The sequence below is a fragment of the Saccostrea echinata genome, unplaced genomic scaffold, assembly GCF_033153115.1.
Source record: "Saccostrea echinata isolate AGI-Se365-2 ecotype Australia unplaced genomic scaffold, CSIRO_AGI_Sech_v1 ptg000022l, whole genome shotgun sequence".
Classification (NCBI taxonomy): Eukaryota; Metazoa; Mollusca; class Bivalvia; order Ostreida; family Ostreidae; genus Saccostrea; species Saccostrea echinata.
The window spans coordinates 11,115,928-11,135,295 of record NW_026889771.1 but is presented as its reverse complement, the minus strand read 5'-3'; the positions used below and the strand labels follow the sequence as shown (position 1 = coordinate 11,135,295).

At 33.3% G+C, this 19,368-nt stretch overlaps 3 protein-coding genes across 4 annotated transcripts; all 3 read right to left on the bottom strand.

The window, feature by feature from the left end:
• Positions 1-790: 790 nt before the first annotated feature.
• Positions 791-8,678, bottom strand: LOC133190906 (uncharacterized). 2 transcript variants are annotated; one of them, XM_061326587.1, is made up of 7 exons: positions 8,058-8,678; positions 7,642-7,736; positions 7,235-7,400; positions 6,959-7,056; positions 6,690-6,807; positions 6,332-6,426; positions 791-927 (listed from the first exon to the last, which is right to left on the bottom strand). In XM_061326587.1, exons 1-7 carry the CDS (start codon positions 8,672-8,674, stop codon positions 914-916), a joined length of 1,203 nt encoding a protein of 400 aa, XP_061182571.1. In that variant the 5' UTR covers positions 8,675-8,678; the 3' UTR covers positions 791-913. The 2 variants fall into 2 exon arrangements, with proteins under 2 accessions (XP_061182571.1, XP_061182572.1); XM_061326588.1 differs by having other exon boundaries at positions 7,235-7,364.
• Positions 8,679-9,302: 624 nt separating this feature from the next.
• On the bottom strand, positions 9,303-11,662 carry LOC133190905 (uncharacterized). The gene is made up of 3 exons (XM_061326586.1): positions 10,419-11,662; positions 9,854-10,046; positions 9,303-9,743 (listed from the first exon to the last, which is right to left on the bottom strand). The coding sequence occupies exons 1-3, from the start codon at positions 11,582-11,584 to the stop codon at positions 9,597-9,599; spliced, it is 1,506 nt and encodes a 501-aa protein (XP_061182570.1). The 5' UTR covers positions 11,585-11,662; the 3' UTR covers positions 9,303-9,596.
• A 2,137-nt stretch (positions 11,663-13,799) lies between these two features.
• On the bottom strand, positions 13,800-19,368 carry LOC133190401 (uncharacterized). The gene is made up of 3 exons (XM_061326009.1): positions 19,002-19,368; positions 14,720-14,909; positions 13,800-14,358 (listed from the first exon to the last, which is right to left on the bottom strand). Exons 1-3 carry the CDS (start codon positions 19,274-19,276, stop codon positions 14,275-14,277), a joined length of 549 nt encoding a protein of 182 aa, XP_061181993.1. The 5' UTR covers positions 19,277-19,368; the 3' UTR covers positions 13,800-14,274.

Here is a 19,368-nt window from a genome sequence, read left to right as displayed (position 1 = left end):
CAAAACACACAAGTCCATGTTGTTTAATGGGAGAAACAGGTCCCATAACCAGTGCTCGTTAGTTACCGGTTTTCTTAAACTCCCATTCCTTCATTTTTTTTAATTTTGAAGACGCACTCAGCAAGCCTCGTGTCTCTTGCAAATTAAAAAAAAATGTGGAACTCGAGTTTGAGGAAAACCATTAAAAGGAGCACTAGTTATGGAAACTATATTTATTTTTTCTTTATTGTATTCTAAATATCAATGATGTTTTTTTTTTTTTTACTTTTATTTTTTTTCGGGGGGTGGGGTGTGTGTTCCATATCAACTCTAACAAATGTCAGACTCGGAAATTTTTTGACAATTTTTGTTATGTTTACATAGAAATTTAACAACTCTTAAACCTAGGGGGTCCGGAGCCCCCCCTTAATCATGATCAATGCATGACTTTTAAAAAGTTAGTTTTTTAAGAAGATGGTCCCAAATGGTATAGCCAATGTTCGCTGTAGATGCAACCTCAGGAATTGCTACTCAACGTTGTAACGTCAAAACGGCGTCTAGATGGATAGTTTTTAACGTCAGACGTCATTTTAGCAAGCTGGGGACACTAACGCGAAACATTTTGATTGTTTTGTAATTTTCTTATTGACTTATAAGATCTGGTGATATCTAAATGTTTTTCCTCCATTGGAAATGCGGCACACTAAAATTTCATTGTAATGAAAATGACAGCCTCTCTCTACAAAAATAAAGGGAGGGGGATCCAACCCCCGGAACCCCCTCTCCCTCTGGATCCGCCAATGATAGGAAATAAAACATAATATTTTAATATGCATTGAAGAAATTACAGTTGCAAATTGCTCGTTCTCCCACAAGCTCTTTTACAACGAAAAGTAATCATTCCTTGTTCACACATCTGTCATTGTCGTGTTGCTCACCCCATGATGCCTAAAAAGGAAGTAAAAGTCGTTAGATCACAGTAATCAATAGCCATTGAATACATAAAATATACTTATCGTGTAAGTGTATTGCACAAACCAAGATATCATATTTCCTGTGGAACATCGTGATGAATATCGCTCTATGTCCATTTATTTTATCCTGAGTTTTAGCAGACGAACATTTAGTATTTATTTCATACGTATATGGTAAAACTATTTCTTACATTTTCAACAGTGAAATACTGTGATTCATTTATTGAAAAAAATTGATTTTCTCTCACAGTGTGATAGGATACCAAAGTGCTATTCTCTCACAGTGTGAAAGGATGTCAAATTAAAAAAAAAATTCTGATCTGTAATAAGATAAAGATTAGTGACTAAACCATCTTAAAAGAGACTAAACTGCCAATGTCTTCCAAAATATGTTGACTTGCTTAAATCTATATTACACTGTTTTCAATCTCACAGCTGCTAAGCTGCTCAACAATGACGTCACAACCTATGCCACTGTGTTAAGAAAAGACTAGAGGCAAAGGGAAAATCAAAGAAAATGTAATAAACAGAAAATTTAATATTTTGTAGTTGGATATGGAAATATTTCACTCGTGAGACAGGATATTTTGATATTTTCACGAGTGCAAAGCACGAGTGACGATATCAAAAAATTCCGTCCCACTCTTGAAATAAATTCCATATCCAACTACATAACATTGAATATCCTCTATTTTACTACAAAAGAAAAACTTTACAGTGCATGCCTAGATATCGAACATCTGAAACATGAACTTCATAATCCTCTACGTGTTCATGTTCTTTCTCTCTCTACAACTGTAGTCCTGCTGGACACGTCATTAAGTACTGGTGACGTGAATACATATTTCGATCTTTCAACTGGCGACAAAATTTCAAAATTATTATGAATTCTGTCGAAGATTATTCTAGGCAATGGTACTAACATGGAAAAGAAGACCTTTATACTTTGTCAGAATGGATTAAAGTTGAAATCTTGCATTAAACGGTTGAGGAGCAATATACAGTTGTGTATATGAAATCCATGTATCCTTCTGTCTTCAGTTATTCAGAAGTGAAAAAAAGAATAAGATAGATTAAACTATTAATATGTACTAGTCCCAGATGACAAATTAGGTAGCAACATTGTCTTTGTTTGTAACGCTCATTATAATTGTATTTTAGTGGAATTTGGATATAAGTTTGCAAGTAGTAATCCAACTTTTATTCATACTTCCCTTTCTGAGTAGGAAATTCTTAAAAATCATATGTCAGTTTTAAATATTAAATATTCCCAACAATCACACTGAATTTGAATATACCTATATTGGATTCCTAAACTTCATAGAAATCATCACAAATAAAGATACATAGCGGGTTCCAGTAAATGTTCTACCAAGTCTCTTTATTTACTCCATAACAAAATATTAACAGCAGAGAATGAAAAGTTTCGGGAGTACTAAACAACAACATATTCGAGAAGAGATATTTTTCAGATATGGATACCTAAAAAAACTCCAAGGAACTTTTAGAAAATTTGAATTCACAACATTAATAATATTTTACCAAAATCAATAGTATCAAAACTTAAGACTTTTCTACACTTTATACAACCATTCCCCACCATAACTTTTGAAATCATAGACAGCTCTTTCATGAATAAAAATGGAACTCCTAAATTTACATACCTTGTCATTAGTCATAAAATATAAACCCGATTATGACAAGGTAAAATACACGGTAGGTGTGACCTCTCGACATGGAATACTTCCTCTTCCATGGCTCCTCGCCTCTGATATCGATGTTTTAGAGGTCCAGGTTCCCCCTGCTTCCAGTTTGTATTGTTCCAGTGGACTTTTGAGATTGATTACTGTTCGTTATCTTCATATTTCATTTAATTTGTTCTTGGACTGTTTGGTCAGGAAAAGTCACAGAAGTATCTATCGAGCTAAAGAGGGTTACTGGAGGTATACGCAGTGGTGATTCATACCTGAGTATTTTTCTCTATTTGTAGAATTCACACTTCAAATTAAAGACTTGTAGTTTTAAACGCAGTGAATGTATTATAATATCTCGGGGAAATATTATCATATAATTTATATTTTTTTTTCGGGTGCTTCTCGAGCTCACAAAATCCTCAATTTAAAGTAGCAGAAAATTTCATTTTTTCACATTTTCCGTTTGATACCATGGCAATCAAGGCACAAAGAAACCAAATTTTGTTTGATATAGATTTCTGGTGTCAAGCCATAATAATAAGCAAAGTTTCTGGTTATACGTAATTTGTAAACAATTTACATGTAAAATGAACTTATACTTGCAAGTATACAGCAATACAGCAGCATATAGAATTCCTCCTTGAAAGCAAAGCAAATACGTACGGTAGTCTTACTGTTTGCATACTCCTGTTGCTTTTATGGATTTTATTGCAATAAGTCAATTTGAGTGCTGTGATTAAATGATTTTTTCAAGAAGGACGAGGTTATTACATTGGCCAAATGGGGGACATATGTATCATAGACATGAATAAAATACACTTTTTAAATTAGCTACATGTATAATGCAGGAGGCTGCATACCTTTGTTTTTCGGTATTTTTCTATCATATCAATCATTTAAGACTCCGTAATAAATTGATTGTTTTTTACAAAATTTTCATACGGAAAATGATAATTTATCAAAGACATGAAAAGTCAAACAGTATGTACATGTACATCAAGGGGGAGGGGCACGTGTCTTACAAGTACCTGTGGGTAACAATATACCAGAAAGACTTCCCTTTTTCAATGATATTTAATCAAAATTGTAGGGGAAAAATTCGAAATTACGTACGCCTGGAGGAGACTAGTAGTGCCCAAAACGAATGCATATCATATTCAAAACATGTAGAAATCATAGTTAATCGTCAATGGAATTTTTCTTAAATATTTTACTAATTGTAATTTTTTTAACAACGGTAAAATCTTTCTACATAACATTTCAAGGCCTATCATCCTACTGAACTTTGCTATCATATCTGTTTTGTCTTGGCTTTTAATGCATGTGAACAAAATTTCCTTTTTAAATCAGAAATTGAAATAAAATATATGTCTATTGGGAGTGAATTTTGATGAAAAAATCCTGAGTAATATACAGCAGACCTGAAAATTCCATTAAAATACACTGAATGGTTTCTGAAAAATCACTGAACCTTTTTTTTTTTTAATTTTAACCCTACATGTACATCAGTTGCAATACAATTCAGAGATTCATTTATTTGGACATCTGCCTTCCCCCAACCATGCAATCCAATGACATTAATTTTCAGTCAATCCATCAGCTTCAGAAGAATGATGCTTTTTATTTAGATACGTTTATCTATTTACATTTGGATCGTTAGCATTATAATATGTTAATTAGCATGAATTTATTTATATGTCACCTACAGCACGTCATGATGGATAATAGCCGAGAGTCCTAGTGTATAATGAACTTTGTGTGATAAAACTGCTAGGTTAACTTGAATATATATGACAGGAAATGATATACAGTAATGGTTAAGTTTATGGAACATACGCTGTCCTTAAATTTTTGTTGTAAATCTTTATTATTCAACATTTACAATTTTCCAAAATTCTTTTAATTTGTTAACTTTTAAAACACTCGAGGTTCTGGACTTCAAAGGTTATAATTACTGATATTTAATTAATTTTGTTCTACTAATTTGTTAAGTAAGAGAAAAAAATAAATTGGAAACATGTAGTATAGATATTATGGTATTTTAAATAAGAAATTGTCCTTATTTAAATTTTTTTTTTTACTAATTTGCTAAGTAAGAGAGAAAAATAAATTGGAAACATGTAGTAAATATCATGGTATTTAAAAAAATTGTCCATAATAACAGGAAAAATACTATGGAATCATCCTGGTCAAATAGGGAAAATAGGAAGTCTGTCTTTTGGAAAATTTGATAAAATTCTTTTCCTCATTATTCTGAGCTAGAATTGTTCCGTAAAAGTAATATATGTTTTAAAAGCATATAATAGATTTACAAATGCTGTACGTCTGGACATTTTACACAAATTGAACACGCAACAGTCCTTCTTAAATTTCTTCTTATGTTTTTTTCTTCGTGCTACATATACATGTAGGTTCCATAACGAGACATGTGCGAGATACATTGTAGTTACCAGGTTTCTACAACTGGGTTCCTTAATCTAAAGCAAGAAGCTTGCTGAGAATCTTTTCAGATTTGTAAAAAAAAATATAAGGTACGATAATTAAAGAGTAACCTGTAACTAATTAGCGCATTTTATAAAAACCTTTTCTCATTTCTTAAAACTTTACTACTTCGCCGATAAGGTTTCTCTCACCCGAGAGAGAGAGAGAGAGAGTCACTATACAGCCCAAAACTTTTTCACTAAACATGCTTTTGTTAATAAAATAAATACACATTCTGAAATAAATGTATTACCTCTAAACAAAGAAACAAACAAAAGATATTTATCATTAAAGATATTTCACATCATTCATGTTTTAGCATTTATTTCTTCCCCTCTTTGTATGAATGTCATCCTTCATGCAACTATGAGACTATGAATGAACGTTCTTTGGAAGTGAGTACCATTCCCGCTGGATTTTTTTTCCTAACATCTTTTAAAGTGATTTGAATGATTTGCCCCGTGTCTCCTTTAATTGACCTCAAATGGTCTCATTTGGGTTTAAATCGGGTAGAGGTGTCAATATGGTTTCAATCTGTAGAGGTTTCAGGTTGCAAAAGTGTAGAAATTGCATTTGATTTGAGAAAGTATCTTGTGCTATAAGTAGGAGATACTGATAAGTGTTAGTACCATGTGTACCTGTGTAGCATTTTTGTATTTATTTGTATTAACATATTTGACTATGCAATATGTATTAGCACCGTGCTATAAGTAAAAAAAGAAAACCCTACAATTTCTCAGAAATATAATACATTTCTGTAAACGGAAAGCAGTCCTAATTTATACCATACTGAAAACATTTGGGTCAAAGAAAAAGATTCTTTCTCAAATTATGCCAATGACTTAAAAGATATTTAGAAGAAAATACAGCGGGAATTGTGTTTAATTCAGAAAAATGTACATGAACTGTCAAAACTTAATTTTTAGCGTGCCCAGTCCATTATAGCTGTTACCAGAGCAAAAAAAAGGAGAATACTACGTACTCTGGAAAGTTAAGTATCAATTGTTGATATGAAAAGATACCATAGACTTTCAAAATTCATCATATCTTTTGTTTTCATCTTTGTTTAGTAGTAATACATATTTTTTTTTTCAAAATAAGCATTTAATTTATTTCATTAAGATTAAAAGTTTTTGGGTTGTATTGGAGTTGATGAAACATATAGCGACAACAATAGGTGAAATATAGTACTGTATTACTTACTTCTTACACAACTGCAGACCGCATTGGTGTTAGGTGGGCATTTTGTCTTTTGTCCATCTACGACCAATAAACACTCGTGTCCAGGTTCACATCCCCTATTTTTTTTTTTTTAAAAACTTATCAAATATTAAAGCATTTATTTGAAATGATGTCCCATTTATGATATAACATTGATCTACATTTATCCTATCTACAACCTTCAATAATTAGCGTTTGCTCTAGAGTCGAGCAAGGGTTCGTGAGGGTTACAAAAGAGGTCGGACTTAACTTGCTTTTATACCGGTATGTTTGATTACTCTGTACAATATCATCTATTAAACTGTAACGACAGGGATATAATATGAAAAATAAGTCTCACCAAAACTGACAAGGAATTGCATCTTCAGTATCCATGACGTTTGGTATCAATGCAGAACTTGACGGAAATGGGTCTCTTGAAAAAGCTGGAATACCGCGAATTTTGTTCACAGATTTTTCTACAAGAAGAAAATAAAACCACGATTTTATTTCAAAGCCAATCAGAAACATATAATAATGAATAATTATAAATGATTTCTTCGCTAAATTCATACAAAGTTGAGTGGGAGTAGTCAGATTGTAAGTTTAATTGATACATCTATTACATACTTCTCAGACACTGACATATATCTCCGCTTTCTGTATTACAGAGGGTAGGTTGACCTTTTACGATTGTCATGCATTTGAAGCTCTTCTCCAGACACCCTCTATAGAAAAAGAAAATCATACATTTCATAGATTATGTAGCTAATTTTTTTGTTTGTATTGCATCTCAAAGACTGCATGGTTCGTCAAACATTGCAATGATACTTACAAAATGTAGTATTTAGATTTGTATCATACAAAGCCTTTTAAAATTCGTATATATTCTGTACATTTACTTACACATACTGACACGGCAATCCTTTAAGACTTTCTTCTCCAACCTCCATATTATCCGGAACATCCAATGGATCGCCTCCTTTATTTTTCGTTTCCGGTACAAATACTTTCCAAGAACTGGATTCATGATTCGCTTTAGAGAAGACCTTTTGCTTGCTTCGAGATTTTTCTGGTAATTTTATTCATATTATGAATTTTAATTCTCACTTATGGATAATATTAAAATGATTTAAACAAAATCAGTTTTCACATCGATCGAAATTAATTTTCAGTTCTTTTTATTATTATTTCCTAGGTCAGTTAATTTTATTCCAGTCTTAACTTTATGTAATACTAACTAGAAAACTATGAAAAAAAAATAGTTCCAAACAATTGATACATATATAGACACAACAGAAAAAAACTCGTACCTCTCATGCATTGACAAGTCTCAGTACTGTCTTCTTGGCAAACGATTGCCCGACCATTAGCAAACCGCATACATTTGAAGTCACTGATACAACCCCTGGATTTACAAAAATATTTTATAACAACGGTTATTTTTTCCCTCTAACTTTATTTAATATATGCACTTAAAACAGCACTTATTTGCATGCTTGCATTTTAATAGGAATGGACATGCGCCCATGATTAGTTTCAGGACGTGCTTTGCACATAGATGTAAATTCTTAAAAAGTTGTCAATATTGTAATCTTTCATTCACTACTCTGTTTATCTACCACGCAGCTGAATTTGAAATAATTAATCAGAATAAAAAGTGCAATAACCATTTACATGTTATTTTGTAGGAAAAAACAACATACAATGTACAATCTATTTCACTCACCCCCACTGACATGGCACAAAGTGATTCTCACCCCCGAATTCAAAGTCTGATTCCCGAACAGCGTTGGGTTCCCCGCCTACATGTATCCCTGTTTCCGGAACCACAGACTCTGATTTCCCAGCATTTGTTTTAATCACCTCCGGTTCGATATCATTTCTTTGGTCTGCTTCCGGTTCGACAGTGTTTGCTTTGCTTTCGGTTATTTGAGGGACAATATTCTGCCTTTTAATTTGATTGGAAAATGGATTTGAATGTGATCCTTGATTCTGTGGAGGTTCCTTATTGCTTTCAGCCTTTTCTCCGCGTCCTATGTTGCCAAATCGTGATGTCAACCAAAATTTACTCGATGTGAATTTTCTTCGAACATTGTTTGTCTTTTTAGCAATGTCAGGACTGTTAGGGTCATTTAAGATGTTCCTCTGCAGCAATTCTTGCTTCTTATCTTCCTGTCTGTTGCCAAATGGGTTGCTAAATTCTCCCGATTTTTTCTTAATATTCAAATTATTTCCTTGACTGTGATGTGTCCGAAACAACTTGCGTTGTGTATCAAACAATCCAGTCGAAAATGGTATAATAATTATGATAGAATACAACGCAAAAATGTTGAATACTTTCATTATAATATAACTGTCCGTTTGCTTATGCAGACTTTAAACTTATATTATATTGTTTAGTTTAGTGTACGTATATTAAAAGAGATGATATTGACTACTGTATCTTGAATCGAATTTTTGTGAGCCTTGATTGCCTTTAGTCCTCGTTTTTGGCATACTGATATTAAAGTTGATGAATGATGTAACATTTGGTTAAATGTACTTGAACACATGTTTTGCATTCATTATAGAAATATTGACCGAAATCTTGAACCAAAAGAATAACGATTAATGGTTTTCATTTCATTGTGCCTTGCCTAGAATTTTCAAAGCAATGAATAATACCTGCTTCTTAAAATTGAAAACCTTTTTCAAAAACTAGTTTATTTATTTAATAAAACTCGTCCAACCATTAGATGTTACAATTTGTATAAAAAAGATACATTAACTAACAAAAAACTATAGAAAAACTTAGTAAGATTTTTTTAACAATAATGATCACAGTTTATTCAGAGTAAACACGCATTTGTGAGCAGGTTGTATTTCTCTTCCATGTTTATACTACTAAAGAAATTACAACAATTTAATTTTCGCCTTTAGTTTCAATTTCTCCTCAGATCTCTTTTCAATTAACTTTTAATTAACAGTTACATGAAAATACATGGTTTATTTACACTATACAATCAACATACTGACAAAGTGACTGTGTTTGTTCATGAGCTACGATAACTTTAAATGTTCAAGTAGGTATACATATACCAATAGTAAATGTTCAAATAGCATTGTTGGAATTACAGAAAATACTAATACATTTGAACCATTCGCCTCGGTGAAACATAATAACTTGAACTACATGTAAAGGACGCATACAAGCAGTGCAATTCCTTTTATTATTTTCAATGAACTATATAGTACGGCATAGTTTCTAACGAAATAGTTTCCAATATTATCCAAACAGAGTCCCCAAAAATCTGTTGAGGATTCCTCCTAAATTTAAGGTCGGTCGTTGCCTTCTCTGGTTTTTTCGAATCCGTCTGCGAATTTTTTGATCTTCTACTTTTGCCATACATGCTCGGGATCTTTTGCACTCAACCTTGAATTGGTTTGAAGATAAAATGTTTATTATATGGGTTACATTGCAAGAGGCACAGCGACTTATTATGTACAATGCAGAGATATGACAAAGACAGAAAACATATTTACCCGTCCATCTGGAAAGCACTTGCAGTATTTACATTTTCCCTCGTATTTTAGATAGGCATGGGGAATGAATTTCTGATCGTGGATACATCCTGGAACACAGACACACCTCCCGCTGTAAGCCCGGGGGCACAAGGTCGCACTCCTCGTCACTATGGTCTTTGCTATCACACACTCTTGGCCAATGTTACAACCACTGAAGTTTTAACAAATTGAAATTAATTTTCTTTTGGTGCTTCTTGTATTATTTATATGCATGCGATTCATTAAAATAACTGGTTATGGATCATCCCAAAAAATATATCAAATTTGTTATCAGCTACATTTTGAAAAATAAAATAAGTACAAGTACAGTCTGTCTTTCTTTTTCTTAAAATATATCCCATGGTAAAATTAATTTTGGGATTAAAAATGACATCAACCGTATTTTTTTTAACATCAACTTCCAATTCGTTTTAAAACATAACATCTGAAAAAGTATGACTGAATTTGTAATTTAAATAAGTTCTTGAACGATAATTGCATTTATACAAGTTGAGTTTCGACCCATTAAATATTTTTTACAAACCTGAACTGACATTCTGGGCCATTTGGAGCGGGTGGTGGCAGAGGTGGATGTGGACCGTGATGTTTGATGGGTACAAGGTCTCCGATCTTGTGTCTAGGACTATAAACATTAAAATCATCCACGTGAACATCTCCGGCATGAGGTCCATGGTGGGAATGTGAACTCACCGGTACATCACGATGATGAGGATTAATCGGTACGTCATGATGATGATGATCTTTCGAAACATGGACATCGGTGTGATGAGGATTTACCGGTACATCATGGTGATGCCTATCTTTTGATACATGTACATCAACATGGTGAGGATCTACATGTACATCATGATGATGTTTTGTCGGCATATGCACAGATTTTACCGGTACATCATGATGGTGATGATTTGTCTCTACATGTATATCGGTGTGATGAGGATTTACTGGTACATCATGATGGTGTTGATTTACCTTCACTTTAACATCGGCTCCATGAGGATTGACTTTCACATCATGATGGTGATCTTTTACTGGTACATCGGTATGGTGTGGATCATGAGTGTGTGAAATAGCCGGTATATCATGATGATGGGGATTTTGTGCTGTGCCGTGACGGTTTGAACTGACTAGTACATCCTGATGATGGCTACCGATGAAACCAGGGAAGATACGAATAGGACTCACTGGCCCTATTTGCCTTGTGCTTATCGGTATATTACGAGAACGTGGACTTACGGGTGAGAAACCACGATCTGTATTTATTGGTAAAATTCCAAGATAAGGATCTAAAGGATTTGAGCCAATAGGCAAGTTTGTAAATTGAGAACTCACCGATGAAGCACTACGACCTGTATTAGTCTGCGGTGCTCCTGCACTAAATGGACCGCTAAAAGGACCACTGAAAGGACCACTAAATTGACTGAAATCATCCCTTCCTGAAGGAAACCCACCAAAACCGGGTGGAAGTGGACTATTGCTACCGGTAATTAATCCATTGGAAAAACCTTGCGTGCCGAAAGAAGAAGGTCCTATACCTGCTATTGGATTTATTGACGAATCTCCAAGATTTGCCTTTAAAGTCGCTTTTTGAGTTCCAGGAGGAAGAGTTTGGCTATTTTCAGGACCTTGTATCACCAAGGCTGAGACCAAAGACATCAAAAACGAAACAAGGATAAAAATTCCCACCTGCATCTTGTAATACAATCCGACTTAAAATAACTAAAACAATTTACATGTTCAACGACTTACGTTGAAACGTTACACGCGTTATTGAATCTGATCCATCACGTACCAAAGACAGATTAGGATTTAATCAGGAAGACTCTCCCTAATGTTTACAACTGATAAGGAAAAGTTGTTTTACCATGAAAGTATAATTAATCTTAAATTGTAACGAGGATTTATATTTGTTGTTCCAACATCAAATCAAAAAACATTACATTTAATTTATATTTAGTATAGATCACATCTGAATAATTACAAAAGAAAGGATATACATTATTGGACAGTACCTTGTATTTACATGTGAAAATTTTCTTTTCAGTCTCATTTTGATCTTTCGAGATATATATATATATATATATATATATATATATATATATATATATATATATATATATATAGAAAGCACAAAGAAATTCACTTTTTTTTATAAGGATACACACTTCCGCCCCAGCCCAGGGTTGAACTCTCGACCTACGGAATCTCCTAGCAGTACAGGAACAGCACGCTAGACCGCTCGGCTATCTAGGCAAGTCAAAAAACTTGCTTTCGATTCCGATGGAATTCTCGCGGCGCTGCTCTACACTACACGGTCATTGAGAATGGAATATAAATGTGCTTTATAAATAAAACTCAATTTCATTACAACGTATATTGGTAACGATCCTCTAATAAAACTAATAACCAAATAACTGTGTCTCACTTCCATTCTCAATGACCGTGTAGTATAGAGCAGCGCCGCGAGAATTCCATCGGAATCGAAAGCAAGTTTTTGACTTGTCTAGATAGCCGAGCGGTCTAGCGCGCTGTTCCTGTGCTGCTAGGAGATAGATTCCGTAGGTCGAGAGTTCAACCCTGGGCTGGGGCGGAAGTGGGTATCCTTATAAAAAAGTGAATTTCTTTATGCTTTCTATATTAATATTTCTTCACTTAGGGCAGTTATGTTAGTTTAAGAGTTGTTTTAAAATGTGCTTTATAAATAAAACTTAAAATTTCATTACAACGTGTATTGGTAACGATCCTCTAATAAAACTAATAACCAAATAACTGTGTCTCAATTCCATTCTCAATGACCGTGTAGTGTAGAGCAGCGCCGCGAGAATTCTATCGGAATCGAAAGCAAGTTTTTTGACTTGCCTAGATAGCCGAGGTGGCAGGGGATAGTTTCGTACTAAAGACCCGGTCAAATTTTTAAAAAAAGTGAGATAGCCCCTGTTTGATGTGATATTTTATGTAGAAAAATGAATTGAATAATTATGGGACACATGTCCAGTGCAGCAGAGTGCTTGCTGAGAAAAATGATGTGCAACATGTAGGTGTCACTGTGATGCTTAGTATATACAGAGTGTAAATACGAAACTAAAACACGTGGTCTGCTGCAGAGGAAATTCAGCTGAAAAGCAGGTAGGGTTCAGAAGAAGGTCTGTATCTCTGAGGGAAGGTGAATGGCCCCAGACCAATTAGTGAATTTTTAATAGGGCATGCATTGATCTACAGGATGTTGGGTGTTTTATCCCCCTCGCTCGGGCCTGGGTTGGGGCTATATGGGTGCGGGTTAGGCCCAAATCTTGAAAAATTAAGCCAAAATCGGGGGGGGGGGTCCCCAGTGCATTTTTGGTACATATGCACTTAAATATGTAGATTACATGTTATATGTTGACATATTTTTTAAGCTATGGGTATATGAAATTCAATTAATTAGCCTTCAAAAAACTGTCCCCACTTATCTGTTTTCATTGACATCATGTATATACCTACCCCCTCGGCACATGTTTGGCATTAAAAAAAACTATCCCCTGCCACCCGAGCGGTCTAGCGCGCTGTTCCTGTACTGCTAGGAGATAGATTCCATAGGTCGAGAGTTCAACCCTGGGCTGGGGCGGAAGTGGGTATTCTTATAAAAAAGTGAATTTCTTTGTGCTTTATATATATATATATATATATATATATATATATATATATATATATATATATATATCTCGAAAGATCAAAATAAGACTAAAAAGAAAATTTTCACATGCGAATCATAAATTACACAACCTTGCAAACAAATGTTCCAAATGTTCAATACTAGCTAAGGATTGCATCTGGATTAAATTTAGATGCAAGTCATAATTAATGACCACATTAAAAAAAATATATAATTAAATGCTTAAAATTAATTAATCTGCTAAATTGATACTGTACCATTTTCATTGCAAGAAAATTTTACTCTTTTATAACACTTCTAGGTAAATTAATTAAATGACACGCGTACAAGGTATTCAAAAGTAAATTGTGTCAAATAGATTATACATGTATTTATTTATATATATTTTTAAACGTAAGACTACATGTATATATTAAGCACTAACGTAAAAAGTATCAGGTCATGCCATTTTAAAACTGAAATAACACTTATTGTATTTTCTTTCCAACAACATGTATATCATATTCATATATTCCATTAAAGCACACAAAGTTGACAAGGGCTTAAATAATTTTCAGTTTGCTCAGAGATGTGCTATATGCTGCAATATTACTAGTACTCCTACTTGGCTGTTGTTCATGAGCTTGTAAGCTTAGAGTTTCTTTCAAAAAAATCACATGCGTCTTATGTAAATACAATTATCACCATAAACAATAGTCCGGATAGAGAAACACCACTAAAGCAGGAACTACTATGGAGTGAATCTAAGTAGTGTAACTTTAGAAGCTCGTTTTTTCATCTCTTTACATTTCTTCTTTTTGGTTCCGAATTCTATCTGCAAGACAAGATATGTGAAAATAAGTATTATAAATAACTGAGATTGACATTGTATAAATTTGTGTCAATCATGGCGCCAAAATAACTTGTATACATATGCCCCAGCTTAGAAAAAAAATTGCGTTCACAACAGCTCTGATTTGAGCACATTCTATTGTATTATATGTACATGTACGAGAGCTCTACATAACCAATACTGATTTCACTCTTTTGGTTTGAATTGACTTTTCAACTGATTGTTGATTGACCTTTAGATTAATTAAACCAACTGAATTGATTAATAAGCAAAAGGATTGATTGATTGACTCCTAAATAATTGACTCATAAATTAAATAATCTGAAGATAATTTAAATCTTACTCTTCCATCTTCATGGCACAGCCTACAATTCTTTTTATTCAAGACCTCCAGTCCTGACGATAAAAATTGGTTTCCAAAGCGACAGCCTCGTTTGCAAATACAGGGACAAGATAAATCTCTAGGACAAAGGTTTGTTTGTTGTGACCTCAATGATCCCATTGCTACGCACTCTGTCCCCCTTGGGCATTCTCTAAAGAAAGAAATATACAATGTTGATTATTTATCTATTTTATTTGATGATTTTTTTTGTTACCACTTGAGGTGTCCTGCAGATTTAACAGTTTGAGTTTACATGAGACGACAAATATTTTATATCATGTAACCTGTTTTCAATAGACTGCCGAATTTTTCCAATACAATTTTTTTTTGGTGATATACATGATACATGGTGTTACAATAGCAAACTTTCTAAACAATATGTACAAAAGTTACTTCTATCAGAAGGTCGACTTTTGTATACATTTCTGAGTTACCTCTCTTGTGGTTGTTATTGTTCTGTTATATGACTGCGAAATAAGGGGATTTGAAAATATTGATATTATTGAACGTCCACATTTAAGATTTTTGAAATATACTCCAGTATTTTAAATCTAAATTCTAGTACTCCGAGTTTAAATGTATATGGGGAAACTGGACGTTACCCAATGTATGTGCGCATTTATACAAGAATGACATCTTTCTGGGGAAAATGAGAATAAGGTGTGTAGAATTATTTATTTCATCTTTATAATAGATATACTAAAAATGAGATAAGAATACTTAACTGTTTTACGAGGAAAATTTAGAAATGTTTTTAATTTGCAACATTTAGAACAAGTAATCATCGTCTTCCCATAGAGGTAGGTAGATGGAATAATCTTGAAAGAAATGAAAGAGTGTGTTATCTGTGCAATAAAATCAAATTCGAGATGAATTTCACTACTTACTCATGCAATATGTAGTATTCGAAAAAAAAAAAAAATGTTACAAAAATATTATGTACATCCAAATATTATAAAATTCTGTAATTTGATGACAAATACTGATCCTGCCATCTTAAGAAAATTTTGTATATTTATCAGCAAAAATTTATGACACTCTCAGTCATCCTCAATCGAAGTAATCTCTGCTCTTCCATAATAGTTGTAAATATGTATATATAATTATGTACATGTACCTCTTGTACATTTTATATGGTATTTTGAGAAAATGAATGAATGAATGATTTCAAGGAGGTGAAGGACACATGGTCACATAACACCTGATTAATCACGTGATCGAATTTTAAACTTAGAACCGGAACCCGAAAAGAAATTTGACAGACAATAGCAAAGAAAAGGAGATACCAAGAAGTCATGTTACGTACGGGGAAGATTTGCAAAGATCAAAATTCAAGAAAAAATTTGAAACAAACAGAAAATGAATCAAAGTCTTGATAACGATAAATGATATAGTTAATCTGAACGATTTCTAGAGAGGTAAGAGAGAACATCACTGTTGAGGGTTGAGGAAGATACATGTACGCAGAACCCTTGTTTTCATGGACGAAGAGTGGTTGAGTTAATATGTGTGATGGATGAAAAAGAAATAATGGCTTATACATCAAAAAAGGGGGCGCGCTAATTAATGGATGTGCAGGAAGCATTAAAATATTGTATAATAATTATAAGATTTAATGCCCTCCATATCATTTCTTGTTCACAAAAAGTTTATTTGCAAGATTTCTCCATTTATTTTTGAATTTTAATTTTATGTTATAGTGAAAGGCATGGAAACTGATATTGCATCTTGTATGTAGAGCGACTGGCTAGCGAAAGCTATACAGAATTGGGACCACGCATGCTGACAATGATTCGACAACACGTGATAGACTTCCTGCAAAAAAGTAGTTCATTATGTAGCAATTTCTGAGTAAGTTTACCCGCAAAAGGTTATCTCCACACCCCCCCCCCCTCCTTCAAGATTTCTCAAGAAATTCATATAAAATGACATAAAATTGCATGGATTTACAAAGAAAAGTTAGAATGATGAACATCATAAAAAATCTGCTATTCAAAATGTTTCGGGAATTTAATGTTTGTACAATTTACTATGAAACATATAACATATAAAAAGATATAGGGTCCAGTCTTCAAAATAAGTTCAGTAGTAATCATAATGGCTTGAGGTTAAGTAAACGTATACTTTCCATGGTCAAATGATTAATCAATTGAAACTTTCCATTCAATAGGACCCGTGCAATCGTCAGTGCTTTAAGTGGAAATATACATGTATGTCAGCAGAGTACAGCAGTCATGCAATAAGTAACATTATATCAAATTCTGGCTGGCCAGGAACAGAAACAAAAATCCTATACACTAACTATGAAGTCTCGTTATATTAATTCATCACGAAGCCCATGTATTTAGAGTAAGAACAAGTTACGGTTTCAATACAAATCTTGCCCTGTGTTTTTCTTAAAAATAAAAGGAATGTAAAAAATTAAAACCCATGCTTTTTGAATTATTGAAATTCCATGCAGAAAGATCATACAAATCTTTTTTCTCACATGACCTTCCAAATGCTAATTGTGACGTCATAAACTTGTGCATTTTCCCGTATTTTCTTAAAAAGTTGCAGAAGACATAAATTTTCAATGGAATTTTCTTTCAGATAATATTGTCCACAGGCATCGCCCACAAAGATTTTGAGATATTTGATTTTTCAAAGAATTTTACACAACATATCTAAAAATTAACGTGGGCGACGGCTGTGGACACTGTTTTCTTAAGGAAAATAACCCTTGAAATGGGTCATTTTGAGGCTTTTTCTGTTTAAAATAGAGAAATGCATCAAATTAATGACGTCATATATCCAGAATGGTACTCCATCATGCTATATTCTTTCCTGATTTATTACAGTCATATACTCAACTAATATTTAAGCCAGTTTCAAAACTTCTTGAAAACATTAAATTTTTAGGGCACAATAAAGCTAAAACCATACCTTCTTCTTTTATAAAACAACAAAGGTCTGGCTATGGGTGAACAAGTATGAGTTATTCGATCAAGCCACAAGTATTTATTTTCAATTTTCGATCATAATGAATATTCTAAGAGTTGAATTTTATTTACAATGTGAAGCGGACATACATGTATGAGTTGAAGTTGTGATAGAAGGTACCTTCGCTGGTTCTAGGCGTAAACATTGTGTATACGTTGCGCTTTTGTATGGTTTACATGGTAAATAGATATAGACAGCTAAATACTTTTTTGGTAAATTCATTATTCAACAATGCTTAAAATAATGATTAAGCATAGGTTGTGGTTTGAATTAATTTTCCACCATTATTGTAAATACCTAAAACAGTACAGTTTCTATATAACTAGTATATTCAGAGACACTTGGGGGCTGGATAATACCCTCCCCCCTTTTCATTTTTTTTTTTTTAAATCTAAGGGGCGACAGACCTTTTCCCTATTTCTGTATTCTAATATGCACCACATGATATCGATAATGTAACCCTTTTGTCTCAATAAGCTGTTTTTAAATATATCGTTTTCGACTGATACATAAAAACTCTCTTTTATGTATCAGTCGAAAACGATATTACTAGTATTTAAAAATATCACGTTTTTCACATCCCCATTAAAGTTCAAAGATGATACCTAATTTTTTAAAGGATATCGCAATTTACAGAATTGATATCATTATGAATCGCATCTCTGGGTAATATTAAAGTTTTTACAATATATAACCTGTTATGAGAGAACTTCTCGTGTTAAATTGTACTAGTTACATTTAGAACATAGTCAGACCCGTAGGAAGCAATTTCAGTTGGGGGGGGGGGGCACAGCCATACATTTTCAGTTGGAGGGGCACAATCAACTACCAAAAATTCTTGACAAGCAAAAAAAAAAAAAAAAAAAAAAAAAAAAAAAAAAAAAAAAAAAAAAGAAAGAAAGAAAAAAAAGGTCATCAGACGTTTTTAATTGAGGGGGCACAAGCATATGGTAGCTATGTTTTCTATAGTAATCTATATATCGGCAAAATTATTGGGGGCGCCCCCCCTTGCCCCCCGTGTCCTACGGCCATGAATAATCATTAGTATTGCCGAGAATGAGTCAAAACTGATCATGATATAAAATGATTTCATTTATACTTTTCTCCATAGATTATCGGCTCTAGCAGAAAGCAATTTCATATGTACAACAAAACAAGAGACAGCATACTGCATGCAACATTTATGATGTCCCAGTCCACAACAACATATATTAACAACCTAACCAGCAACCAGAAATATATTTTCTTATCTGAAACTTACATTCTCGGATCAGAACAGTCCCAGGTATTTTTAGGAGGACTCCGTGTTGTCGTTACAGGTTTTATCTCCACATCAAATGCAGGAATCGGTTCCCCGGGAGCAATTCTCCTTAATTTTTGTTTTAACAGTTGTTGAAATATTGTCTCAAAACTATTAAAAATGTCCCTATCCGATACTGGAGAAGCATTTCTACTTGATGAAACAGGCAAAAATTGCGCCTCCGCGTGTAAAGAAGCTAAAATGCAAGATACAACACATGCATGTAACATCGCCATATCGTATTAATTACAAGAAAAATTAAAATGCTAAGTGATACTTGATACATAAATGTTACGGCATACTATTACTTGCGGTAGCTTGTTGAGCA

Excerpts from the sequence above, each read along its gene's own strand:
- LOC133190905 (XM_061326586.1), bottom strand. The coding sequence starts at position 11,584 with ATGCAGGTGGGAATTTTTATCCTTGTTTCGTTTTTGATGTCTTTGGTC. Across the intron at positions 10,047-10,418 it reads GGCCCAGAATGTCAGTTCAG|TGGTTGTAACATTGGCCAAG; the intron begins GTTTGTAAAAAA and ends TTAAAACTTCAG. Across the intron at positions 9,744-9,853 it reads AGTGCTTTCCAGATGGACGG|GTTGAGTGCAAAAGATCCCG; the intron begins GTAAATATGTTT and ends AACCAATTCAAG.
- LOC133190906 (XM_061326587.1), bottom strand. The coding sequence starts at position 8,674 with ATGAAAGTATTCAACATTTTTGCGTTGTATTCTATCATAATTATTATA. Across the intron at positions 7,057-7,234 it reads GGATTGCCGTGTCAGTATGT|AGGGTGTCTGGAGAAGAGCT; the intron begins GTAAGTAAATGT and ends CTTTTTCTATAG. Across the intron at positions 6,808-6,958 it reads TATATGTCAGTGTCTGAGAA|AAAAATCTGTGAACAAAATT; the intron begins GTATGTAATAGA and ends TTCTTCTTGTAG.
- LOC133190401 (XM_061326009.1), bottom strand. The coding sequence starts at position 19,276 with ATGGCGATGTTACATGCATGTGTTGTATCTTGCATTTTAGCTTCTTTA. Across the intron at positions 14,910-19,001 it reads GACTGTTCTGATCCGAGAAT|AGAATGCCCAAGGGGGACAG; the intron begins GTAAGTTTCAGA and ends TTCTTTCTTTAG. Across the intron at positions 14,359-14,719 it reads TGTGCCATGAAGATGGAAGA|ATAGAATTCGGAACCAAAAA; the intron begins GTAAGATTTAAA and ends CTTGTCTTGCAG.